Raw genomic sequence first — 13,378 nt, forward strand, 5'->3', positions numbered from 1 at the left:
AAGGCGTTTGGTATGCTTTCCTTTATTGGTCAGAATATTGAGTACAGGAGTTGGGAGGTCATGTTGCGGCTGTACAGGACATTGGTTAGGCCACTGTTGGAATATTGTGTGCAGTTCTGGTCTCCTTCCTATCGGAAAGATGTTGTGAAACTTGAAAGGGTTCAGAATTACAAGGATGTTGCTAGGGTTGGAGGATTTGAGCTATAGGGAGTGTCTGAACAGGCTGGGGCTGTAGCGTCGGAGGCTGAGGGGTGACCTTATTGAGATTTACAAAATTATGAGGGCATGGATAGGATAAATAGACAAAGTCTTTTCCCTGGGGTCGAGGAGTCCAGAACTAGAGGGCATAGGTTTAGGGTGAGAGGGGAAAGATATAAAAGAGACCTAAGGGGCAACTTTTTCATGCAGAGGGTGGTATGTGTATGGAATGAGCTGCCGGAGGATGTGGTGAAGGCTGGTACAATTGCAGCATTTAAGAGGCATTTGGATGGGTATATGAATAGGAAGGGTTTGGAGGGATAGTGGCTGGGTGCTGGCAGGTGGGACTAGATTGGGTTGGGATATCTGGTTGGCATGGACAGGTTGGACCAAAGCGTCTATTTCCATGCTGTACATCTCTATGACTCTTGAATGCGTCAATTGAATCTGTCTCTTCTACATTTCCTGGCAGTGTATTCCTTACGCTAGCAACTTGCTGGGAGTGTGAACATGTTTTTTTCTTACATCATCCTTGCTTTGTTTGCACAATACGTTAAATCTATGCCCTCTCTTCCTTGTTTCTTTTATAAGGAGAAACAGCTTCACCTTAAGTATCCTGTCCAGCTCACTCATGATTTTGAAAATTGCTTTTTTTGTCCAGGGAGAACTGTCCCAACTTATATGATCTATCCTCATAATTGAAGTTTCTCATCCCTGGAACTATTCTAGTAAATCATACCTGCACTCTATTCAACCCATTTCTATCTTTCCTATGATGCTTTGCTCACAACTGTACGCAATATTCCAGCTGAGGTCTAACAAGAGACTTAAATAAATTCAACATCACTTCCATTCAAGATGTGGTCTCACCAATGCCCTGTGTGATGAATGTATTACATTATTCAATTTTTCTCACTTAATGAGTAGGGGAGTTCAAATGCAGAGGACATCATTTTAAGGTGAGAGGAGAAAAATTTAAACGGGATCTGAGGGGCAGGGGGTGAGTTGTATATGAATGAACTGCCTGAAAAAGTGGTAGAAACAAGCACAGTTGCAACATTTTGAAGATATTTGGATAGATACATGATTAAGAATAGTGTAGAGGGATGTGGGTCAAGTGCAGGCAAATGGCCTCATTGCGAAACTATGGGAAACTTGGTTAACACAGACAAGTTGGACCAAAGGATCTGTTTCCACGTAATATGACTCTATGACTCTATTCCAATAGATGTTTAATTATTTGCTGTAAATGGAGATGGGTGAGATACTAAGCAAATATTTTGTGTCAGTATTTACTGTGGAGAAGGATATGGAAGCTAAAGAACTTGGAGAAATAAGCAGTGATATCTTGAAAAGTGCCCATATAACAAAGGCAGAGGTACTGGACATGTTAAAGTGCATAAAACTGGATAAATCCCCAGGACTTGATTAGATGTATCCCAGAACTTTGTGCAAAGCTAGGGAAGTGATTGCTGGGCCCCTTGCTGAGATATTTGTCCCATCGATAACCAAGAGTGAAGTGCCAGAAGACTGGAGACTGGCTAATTGGGTACCATTACTTAAGAAAGTTGGTAAGGAAAAGCCAGGTAACTATAGACCAGATCAGATGGTTGATCAGATGGGCCGATGGATCTAGGAATGGCAGATGGAGTTTAATTTAGAAAAATGTGTGCTGTTGCATTTTGGTAAGGCAAATCAGGTCTAGAGTTCTACACTTAGTGGTAAGGTCCTGGGAAGTATTGCTGAAGAAAGAGAGCTTGGAGTGCGGATTCATAGGTCTTTGAAGTTGGAGTCACAGTTCGAGAGGGTGGTGAAAAAACGCAGTGTATGCTTGCCTTCATCGTTGATTGCATTTAGTATAGGTATTGGGAGGTTATGTTGTGGCTGTACAGTACATTAGTTACGCCACTTTTGGAATACTGCATTGATTGTGGACTCCCTGCTATAAGAAAGATATTGTTAAACTTGAAAGGGTTGAGAAAAGATTGCAAGGATGTTGCTGGGATTAGAGGGTTTGAGCTATAAGGAGAACCTGAATAGGCTGCGGATATTTTCCAGGGAGCATTAGAGGCTGAGGGATGATCTTATAGAGGTTTATAAAATCATGAGAGGCATGGATAGGGTGAATGGCTAAGGTCTTTTTTCCCAGGGTGGGGGAGTCCAAAACTAGAGGGCATAGGTTTAAGATAAGAGGGAAAAGATATAAAAGGGACCTAAGGGGTAACTTTTTCACACACAGTGTGGTGCTTGTATGGAATGAGCTGCCAGAGGAAGTTGTGGAGACTGGTACAATTACAACATTTAAAAGGCATCTGGATGGGCATATGAAAAGAAACGATTTAGAGGGATATGGGCCCAATGCTGGCAAGTGGGGCTAGATTAATTTAGGATATCTGGTTGACATGGACAAGTTGGACCAATGGGACTGTTTCCATGCTGTACAACTGTATGACTCTATTTAGACAATATCCAGAGTGGTGCTGGAAAAGCACAGCAGGTCAGACAGCATCCGAGGAGTAGGAAAATGGATGTTTCAGGCAAAAGCCCATTCTTCCTGATGAAGGGCTTTTGCCTGAAACATTGATTTTCCTGCTCCTCGGATGCTGACTGACCTGCTGTGCTTTTCCAGCATCACCTTAATCTTGACTTTTAATCTCCAGCATCTGCAGTACTCACTTTCGCCTAGACAACATCTAGAGGCATTCAAAAAGCAAAGTACTGCTGATCTGGAAATTTGAAACAAGCACACAGAATGCTACAGAAACTCAGCAGGTCTGGCATCTTCAGTGGAGAGAGAAATAGAATTAGCAGAAAAAGATTTCTGAAGAAGAGATATATTGGACAATGTTTCTCTCTCCACAAATACCGCCAGAACTACTGAGTTTGTCCAGCATTCTCTGTGTTTTCACCAGAAGTGTGCTACTGCCTTTGAGTAATGATGTACGCTCACTTTAGGCTGCATAACTGATACATGCAAATAAAAAATCTTTGACTTGGTGCCTTTCTGGATTAATTAATGAAATTCCAAAAATATTAAAACCAAGTGTTTAAGGTTTGGGTTCTAATTTATTATTTTTTAAAACAATCTTGAGAATGTCCTATATCGATTTTACCATTCTTTAAGATTTAGCTTTATGATATTCTTGTTGCACATGTTTAGTCTTTCATAAATCATCAGAGTGTGGATCAATAAGGAATAAGCGTGTTCCAGAAATCTTCATTTTTTCAGTGACCTGTCAATTCTGTAATTTTCTGTTTCTTAGAAGACTGTTGATGTCAGAAACGGCTCAACAGTTGATCTGAGAAAGCGGGCACCCTTTCTTGAGTTAAGAGTTTGTAGTTAAGGGTTTGTAGACTGGGACATTGGAGGATGGGTGTGTTTTTGGATCACATAGACAGGAACCAAAGATGTGCCAATGGTTTCTCATTTTCTCCCAGTCCATTGGGTACAAACTGATCCCATGCACTCAGCTGGGTATCTTTTAGAGGGCATGTGGGATGTGATTCTGACATAATTTTTTAGGCATGTCAATCATGTAAAATGTTTTAACTTATCTCAACACTTACTTGTTTCCGATATTAAGTCAAAGAGTTCTAGAGTCATAACAGCATGAAGTAGACCCTTCAGACCAAGTTGTCCATGCCAACCAAGTTTCCCAAACTAAACTAATCCCATTTGCCTGCGTTTGGTCCATATCCCTCTAACCTTCCCTCTTCATGTTTGATTGATTGATTTTGTGCTATATGTACTTAAGTACACTGAAAAGCTGTATTTATGAGTGGTACAGGCAGATCATAGCAAGTCAGGACATACAGATCAAAGGTTGAAAAAAAACTTGGACAGAAGCATGCAGATTGCATCATACAGGAAGTGGGCTAGGCAAGATCAACATTAGCAATATCAGCATTTTTTGAAGTTAAGGAGTCCATTCTGATTCATCAGTCTAATAGGCAGGGTAGAAACTGTTTTTTGAACTTTCTGGTGCATGTGTTCAAGCTTCTGTATCTTCTACCTGATGGAAGAGGTTGTAGGAAAGCATTGCCAGGGTGCAATGGATCTTTGATGATACTGGCAGCTTTTCCGCGGCAACAAGCCATGTAAGTAGAGTTCACGGATGGAAGGTTGGCTTCTGTGATGGTCTGGTCTGTGCACACTACCTTCTGTAGTTTCTTGTGCTCCTGGGCAGAGCAGTTGCCATACTAGGCCATTATGCACTCAGACAGTATGCTTTCAGTGGTGCATCTGTAAAAGTTGGCGAGGCACCTTGTGAACATGACAAATTTCCTGAGCTGCCTGGTGAAGAAGAGGCATTGTTATGCCTTCTTGACCGACGCATCGATGTGGGAAGTCCAGCACAGATTGTACCTGTATGAATGTCTTTTAACTGTTGTAACTGTACCTGCATCTACCATTTCCTCTGGCAGTTCATTCTGCATACGAGCTACCCTCTGTATGAAAAAGCTGCCCCTCAGGTCCCTTTAAAATGTTTCTCCTCTAACCGTAAAAATATGCCTTGTGGTTTGAAATCTCCCACCCTAGGAGATTTAATTTACTATTTACACCCTTTACTATTCACCTTATCTATCCCCCTCATAATTTTATAAACCTCAGTAAGGTGACCCCTTAACCTCCTATGCTCAGTTAAAAAAGTCCCAGTCTATTGAGGTTTTCCTCATGACTCAAACTCTCCAGTCCTGGCAACATCCTGGTAAATCATTTCTGAACCCTCTCCAATTTAATAATGTTCTTCCTATAGAATGGTGACCTGAACTGTACACAATACGCAAAAAAGTGGCCTAACCAACGTCCTGTACAACCTCAGTACGACGTCCCAAATCCTGTAGTCATTGGTTTGAGCAATGGAAGCAATCATGCTAAATACCTTCTTAACCACCCTATCTACCTTAGATGTAACTTTCAAAGAACTATGTACCTGAACCCCTAGGTCTCTATGTTCAACAACACTATCCAGGTCCCTACCAATAATTATATAAGTTCTGTGTTTGTTTGTATTACCAAAATGCAGTACCTCATATTATCCAAATTTAACTCCATCTGCGACTCCTCAGTCCATTGACCATATTGATCAAGATCCCTTTGTAATCTTAGAAAACCCTCTTGACTGTCGACCATACCACTTTACTTTGGTATCATCCGCAAACTTACGAACCATGCCTCCTAAATTCACATTGAAATCATTTATATAGATGACAAACAATAGTAGACGTAGTACTGATCCCTGCGAAGCACCACTGATCACAGGCCTCCAGTCTGAAAAACAACTCTCTGCCACACCCTCTGTCTCCTACTGTCAAGCCAGTTTTGTTTCCAGTTCAGTCGCTCTCCTTGAATCCTTTTTTTAATCTAAATTTACTAATTAGTTTACCATGCGGAATCTTGTCAAATACTTTACTACAGTCCATGTAGACAACATCTACTGCTCTGCCCTCTTCAAAAAACTCAATCAAGTCTGTGACATGATTTCCCTCACTCAAAGCCATGCTTACTGTCCCTAATCAGTACCTGTCTCTCTAAATCCATTTAAATCCTATCTCTCAGAATCTCCTCTAACAGTTTACTCACCACTGATGTCAGACTCACAGATCTACAGTTCCTCGGCTTCTCCTTACAGCCTTTCTTAAATTAAGGCACAACATTAGCCACCCTCACGTCGTCCGGTACCTCACTCATGGCTGTAGATGATACAGCTCAGCGAGCAAACCTACATCCAGAAGAATTAGGAAAGGTTAAAGGTTATTCCAGTCAATACATTAGTATTCTGAACATTTCTCAGGCTCCAGTTTTTGATACATTGCATTTAACAATTGCATATATTTGCCCTGTAGCATATATCTGTAACTCTTATAACATGATACTAGCATTTGGTGTTTCCAGAAGCTTCCATTTTAAAATTGCATGTGAAGATATCTGATGAATTATTTATTATTCTTTATTATCCTTTTTATGTCTGTATTGTACTTATCCAGTCCAAATAACACCAACTCATCAAAACATGTACAATGATACCTATTGTGAGTACCACCTAAACGAGTGTGTTTCAGTTCTTGACAAGGCCTTGAATCAAATGTGGTTGCAAGAGCCAAATGCCAGAAGTGAGGATGGAAAAGTAAGAATGCATGCTTTTAACATAAAAGTAACATTAGATTACAATAGCAGTCAGACCCTTCAGAATTACAATGGTTAATGGGAGTTAAGGAGAAAACGCTGCAACAGCTGGACGCACACAGGGAGATGGATGTGGTTGTTGGGCATCAGACATAAAGCCTTAGGACACGGTCACTTTTCATTTTTCAGGCAAGTGTCCTTAACTCAGTCATCTTCAGCTGCTTTATCTTCCTACTTTTCTGGGTAAGGAGTTGAGCTATTCACTGCTAATGTTACACCTTGCAGCACCTTTGACAAATCCTTCAATAAAATGATCCGTGCCCAGCCTATATCACTTTTTGATGACAAGTGCCAAACAATTTAGGGTGGCACGGTGGCTCGGTGGTTAGCACTGCTGTCTCACAGCACCAGGGTCCCAGGCTCGATTCCAGCCTTGGGTGACTGTCTGTGTGGAGTTTGCACATTCTCCCCGTGTCTGTGTGGGTTTCCTCCAGGTACTCCAGTTTCCTCCCACAATCCAAAGATGTGCAGGTCAGGTGAATTGGCCATGCTAAATTGCCCACTACTGTTAGTGTTAGGAGGGAAATGGTTCTGAGTGGGTTACTCTTCGGAGGGACGGTGTGGACTGGTTGGGTCGAAGGGCCTGTTTCCACACTGTAAGTAATCTAATCTAATCTAAAAAAAATCATAATACATGAATGGTAATGACAATCTCCAACAATAAAAGGCTCATCCACCTAATACTGACCTTAAGAGGTACCAGCATTAAATGAGACTTCAATATGTCTATATTCTTGGGATCACTATTGACCAGAGGCTTAATTCAGTTAACCACTAAATAAACACAGCAAAGGCTGAAATAAGTACAAATTTTCTGACTCCGTCAGATACATTTTAGTATCCACCAAGCTGAAATTCACTGGCTGGATGGGTACTATTCAGTAGTTGATATTTTAGATTAGCTTCCCTACACTGTGAAAACAAGCCCTTCTGCCCAACCAGTCCACATTCACCCTCCGAAGAGTAACCCACCCAGACCCATTGCTCTCTGACTAATGCACCTAACACTATGGGCAACTTAGCACAGCCAATTCACCTGACCTGCACATCTTTGTACTGGACTAACAACCTAGTTAACATGAATTCAACATGGCAATGTGATAATGTGAAAATTAAAAGGTTCTGAAGTCACAAAGCCCATAACAGTAAAAGTGACCATAAAACCGACTGGATTATCATTAAAACACACATGTTCATTTACACCTTATTATGGAAGGAAAGTTGCCATCCCACTCTTAGCCCATGTACGTCTCTATACCAGCACAAACGTGCCACATTTTAACCAGTCACTTCATGTGTAAGGCAGATCTTTGCAGAAATCGCACTCAGTACCTAATTGTCTATTATCATCCAGACTCTATTACCTCAAAAACTTGTTAATTTCATAAGTGTTGTGGTACAAATAAGCACTGAGATGGCTTTCTCAGTTGGACATAGCATGTAACATTTTATATTTATTTTTGATTTACAACTGCATAACACTACTAATCTTAATGTTTTGGTCGGTACTGTAGGTCATCTTTTCCTAACTTAACAGATAACTTAATATCAAAGATTGATTAAATGCTTATATTTTATAACTGTAACATAGGAAAGAAGGAAGGGGAACAAAGTTAAGGATTTGATTTTGTGGTTGTACAAACAGCCAGTAAACACCTTTAAATTTCTTTTCGTTTTGTATTCTTATCATGAAGAAGTGATGATGCATTCACAAGTATAACTCAAATATGTACCGCTGCAAAAAATGTATAGGTATGGGGAAGACAAAACAAAATCATCTGAATGATTTGTTTCTCATTCTAAATAATTTTTCAAACTTCAGAAGATGAAAATTTTAAATCTTGTAAGTTAACTATATATAAAAGTGCAATATTTGTAAAATAGCTGAATATTTTTATTTGTTTTTATTGTAAATGCATTATACTCTTGCCCTGCCAGCCCTTCCGGTACTTTTCAAACAAGTTCTTCAGAACAAAGAAGCTGATGAAGGTAGCACCACCACTCTACGCTGTGAGCTTACTAAGCCTAATACTCCTGTAGAGTGGAGAAAGGGGACAATGGTGCTTCATCCCAGTGACAAGTATGAAATAAAACAAATGGGTTCTATTACTGAACTGTCAATCTGCAATCTGAAACAAGGAGATGCTGGAGAATATGTGTGTGATTCGGGTGACCAACAGACCACAGCTTCGCTTAAAGTGAAAGGTATGGAAAAATATTTTTATAATAATAATAATAATTTATTCAGAGTACACAAAGAGATCACTTCACCTTTCTGTCACCTTGCTTTAATTTTTAACAAGCAGATTTATGAGTTTGTGTTCCATTTAAATGTATTTGTAATTTTTTCAGGGTTTGCTTGCCTCCACTGTCTAATTTCCAAAGTTTCCCAGATATCTGATATGCATTCATAAAAGAAACCTTCAACACTTCTTTAATGCTATTTAAATTCCTACTCATTACTATTTTTGTTGCCTGTTGAAACCGAATTCATTTTTACTGTTCTTGTGTTAAATCGTTGTCTACAAGTGTAGATTTGCCTGAAATGAGTCATTTTTAACGCCAAACAGATGCCAGGCTATGTCTTGAATATACATGTGCAACTCCACACTGGAACTGCACATTTACGTGAAACTGGCATTAGTCCTATTCATTAGATCTAATGCCAGTTTCAGGCTCCTTTGCAAAATTTATCTTTACTTGACCACAGCATGCACCTTACATACCGTGGTTGGTTTCTTCAGGGTCAAAGCAGTCAAACTAACAATCCTTAAATGGAAGCTCTGGAGACTGAAAAGTTTGACTTGTTTTTCTTACTTTGGAGGCAGGAGGAGTAGAAGGGCCCTTACCAGATTTACAACAAAACAACTGTCTGCTGCCAGTGACCACTAACTCACCTGCTGAATTATTCCCTTTTGTGTAGACATGCCTACTGACTTACAGTAGCTCCTGGTTTAGCCGCATCTTTATTTTCCAGTTTTTACTCTTGTGTTCAAAATCCTCCATGGCCTTACCTCTTTCTTCTGCCTTTATGCCTTCTTACAATCAATATTCCCTTTAAAATGTATTTTTGGTGCAATTCCCTTTAAAATGCTTTCCCACAGCCACAGAAACACAGTATTTATCAAGCAACAAGACCTGTCTGGAACTCACAGACATTTATAGAACAGAAAGATGCCATTAGCACATCATGTACAAACCAGTCAATGAAAACCTGATGATACAAATCCTATTTTTCAGCTCTTGGTCCATAGCTCTCGAGGCAATGCAAGTGAATATCTAATTACTGCTTAAATGTTACAAGAATCTTTTACAGACAATGAGTTCCGTACTCCAACCACCCTATGGGTAAAAACAATTCTCCTCAGTTCTGTCTTTTATCTCTTACCTTACATTTATATCCCCTTGTTATAGACCTATTTACTAATGGGAAAAGTTCCCTCCTATTCATCTTATCCATGCCCCTCATAATCTTAAATGCCTATAACAGGTCCCCTCTCGATCTTTGCTGCTCCAAGGAAAACAACCCCAGCCTTTTCTGACTTTACTCAGAGCTCACATCTTCCAGTCCACATATCATCTTGGTAAATTTCGTCTGCACCCTCTAGTGCAATCACTTCCTTCCTATAACGTATCAGAGTTGCACCCAGCGCTCCAGTTGTGGTGTCACCCACATTTTATGCACTTCCAGCATAACCTTCCTTCTCATATCCTGCACCTTAGCTAATAAGGATAAATGTGCCTTCTTAACTACCTTTTCTGCCTGCCCTGCTATTTTCAGCGATTTGTGGATATGCACACTGAGGTCCCTCTGAATTTCAGTACTTTGTGGATTCGACCATTCATCCTTTTCAGCTTTCCCCAGGTAATTTATCTCAGACTTTCTGGGTGAATTCCATTTGCCACTGTTCTGCCCAGCTGACCAGTCCATTGGTGTCCTCCTGAAGTTTACGGCTATCTGCCTTATTATTTACCACTCCACCAATTTTATGAAATCTATGAACTTCTTGTCTGTAGACCCTATAGTAGGTTAGATTTACTAATGTACGACACGAACAGTAAGTTAATAAATACAAAAAACAGCATTTGCTGGAAATCTGAATCAAAACCAGGAAGTGCGAGAGAAACTTAGCAGGTCTGGCAGCATCTGTAAAGATAAACAATAGACAATAGGCAATAGGTGTAGGAGTAGGCCACTCTGCCCTTCAAGCCTGCACCACCATTCAATATGATCATGGCTGATCATCCTTAATCAGTATCCTGTTCCTGCCTAATCTCCATAACCCTTGATTCCACTATCCTTGAGAGCTCTATCCAACTCTTTCTTAAATAAATCCAGAGACTGGGCCTCCACTGCCCTCTGGGACGGAGCATTCCACACAGCCACCACTCTCTGGGTGGAAATGTTTCTCCTCATCTCTCTCCTAAATGGTATACCCGTATTTTTAAGCTGTGTCCTCTGGTTCGGCACTCACCCAACAGCGGAAACATGTTTCCTGCCTCCAGAGTGTCCAATCCTTTAATAATCTTATATGTCTCAATCAGATCCCCTCTCAGTCTTCTAAACTCGAGGGTATACAAGCCCAGTCGCTCCAGTCTTTCAGCGTAAGGTAGTCCCGCCATTCCAGGAATTGACCTCGTGAACCTAAGCTGCACTCCCTCAATAGCCAGAATGTCTTTCCTCAAATTTGGAGACCAGAACTGCACACAGTACTCCAGGTGTGGTCTCACCAGGGTCCTGTACAGCTGCAGAAGAACCCCTTTGCTTCTATACTCAATCCCTCTTGTTATGAAGGCCAGCATATTATTAGCCTTCTTCACTACCTGCTGTACCTGCATGCTTACCTTCTTGTCTGGTGTATATTTTGTGTTTGAAGACCTTCCAAAAGAACTGACGATAACTGGGAAAGGGTGATATTTATGCTGATGATAGCGTGGGGGACAGAGTTCAGAGAGAGAAAAAAAAGAAGAGGTAAACCAGGAGAGCTGATGATAAGCTGAGACAGTGATAAATACTAGGTAGGCTGCCAACAAGGAAGTATACAGATAAGAATGCTTTATTTTTAGTGATCCGAAAACTATCCTGTAGAATGGAGGAGCAGGGGCTTAGTTGTTACAGTGCTAGGGTGTTCATTGTTGATGTTGTGACGATGTTAGTGGTAGTCTTTGGTACTACCAGTCTTTGTTCCTCTTTGGTCTGATGTAGGGGAACTCCTCCCAAGAAGATGGTGGCTCAGTCCCTTGAACCTGTCATCCTCTGTCTCCCACCAGTCCCTGTTGATATTTATCTTGGGGCTGGCAATCTGTGCTGTGTCCATCACGTGTCTAAACCCACTCGGCCAATGTTCACAGGAAGTTACTCATGATGCCAAGATAACCAGTGTCCTCTTTCCCACCTCCATTTGAAGGTAAAATTTCATTCCAGAAAGCAAACATTTCTTATTCTCCCAAACATAATAGGATAATGCGGGGCCCGATAAATACTTTGTTTATGTTTGTACAAGGCTAGTTATCACTAATATAGTTAAATGAAATCTCATGTTACATCAGAAAAAGTATGGAATATGAAAATAATTCTTTTTCAAAGGGGACTCCGATTTTCAACAAGCAGGGGATTTCAGTATTTCATCACCAAGATTGGTACAGCAGCCCTAGTACTGGCAGAATTGACCTAGTGCATATCTGCATTTGCAGCAGGTGATGAGAGAACTAATAAGAGGGAAGAGAGTACTTAACCTCATCTTCAGTACTATACCTGTCACAGGCACCTGTTTAATACAGTATTGGTAGAAATGGTCACCACACTGTCTTTGTGGAGACAAAGGCCCGTCTTCTCATTGAGAGTATCATCGATCATGTTGTGTGGCAGTACCACCATGTTAGGTGATTGAAAAAATCTGGGGCAACTCCAAAACTAGAAACTGTGAGATGCTGTGGGTGGCAGCTGCAGAATTAAAATAAAACATAATATGCAGGCTCAGGGCCAATTATATACCCATACACCATTACAATCAAGCTGTTTCAATCCTTGTTCTGTGAAGAATGCAAAAGAGCATTCTAGGAATATCACCAAGGTGGTAAAAACAATGACTGCAGATGCTGGAAACCAGATTCTGGATTAGTGGTGCTGGAAGAGCACAGCAGTTCAGGCAGCATCCAAGGAGCAGCGAAATTGACGTTTCGGGCAAAAGCCCTTCATCAGGAATGTAAGTGCAAACCTAGCTAACCTACAACACATAACTGCTTATGCACTAAACAGCAAAAGCAACATGAGGTAGAGCTAAGAGATTCTGCAACCAATAGATCAGATCTAAGGTCTTCAGTTCTGCCCATCCAGTTATGAATGTCGGAGGAGGAGGCTTCACAAACATTCTCATCCTTAATAATGGGGGAGCCCAATATGTTAGTGCATAAGACAAGACTGAAGCACTTTCACCAATTTCCAGCCAGAATTACAGAGTGGTTGATCCATCTCAGTTACCTCCAGAGATCACCAATATCACAGCTGCCAGACTTCAGCCAACTTGATTTACTCCACATGATATCAAGCATTAGCTGAAACATTGGACACCTGAAAGGTGAAGAGCCCTGACAATATTCCAGCAATAGCATGGAAGACTTTGCTATAGAACACTGCCTGCCCCGGCCAGTCTGTTCCAGTATAGCTACAACACTGTCATTTACTCGATGGTGTGGAACTTTGCTGAGGAATGTTTCGTACATAATAAATAGGCCAAATCCAACCTGACCAACCACCCATCAGCCTCCTCTTGCTCATCAGTAAAGTAATGGAAGATATCATCAGTAGCACTTGCTAAGTAATAACCTGCTCACTGATTTTAGATCAGAGTGGTGCTGGAAAAGCACAGCAGGTTAGGCAGCATCCGAGGAACAGGAAAATCGACGTCTTGGGCAAAAGCCCTTCATCAGGAAGCCTCCATGGTGCAGAGATAAATGGGGGGGGGGGAGAGAAGGTAGCAAAGAGTACAGTAG

General features: G+C 40.9%; 1 protein-coding gene across 1 annotated transcript in view; it reads left to right on the forward strand.

The window, feature by feature from the left end:
- Nucleotides 1-13,378, forward strand: part of LOC122550328 (obscurin-like) — a 784,231-nt gene that overhangs the window by 288,328 nt on the left and 482,525 nt on the right. Inside the window, exon 32 of the mRNA XM_043691054.1 lies at nt 8,324-8,590. Within this exon, the coding sequence (XP_043546989.1) occupies nt 8,324-8,590 (267 nt within the window). The remainder of the gene's footprint in view (nt 1-8,323; nt 8,591-13,378) is intronic.

Source organism: Chiloscyllium plagiosum, chromosome 5 (genome assembly GCF_004010195.1).
Source record: "Chiloscyllium plagiosum isolate BGI_BamShark_2017 chromosome 5, ASM401019v2, whole genome shotgun sequence".
In the NCBI taxonomy this organism is placed as follows: Eukaryota; Metazoa; Chordata; class Chondrichthyes; order Orectolobiformes; family Hemiscylliidae; genus Chiloscyllium; species Chiloscyllium plagiosum.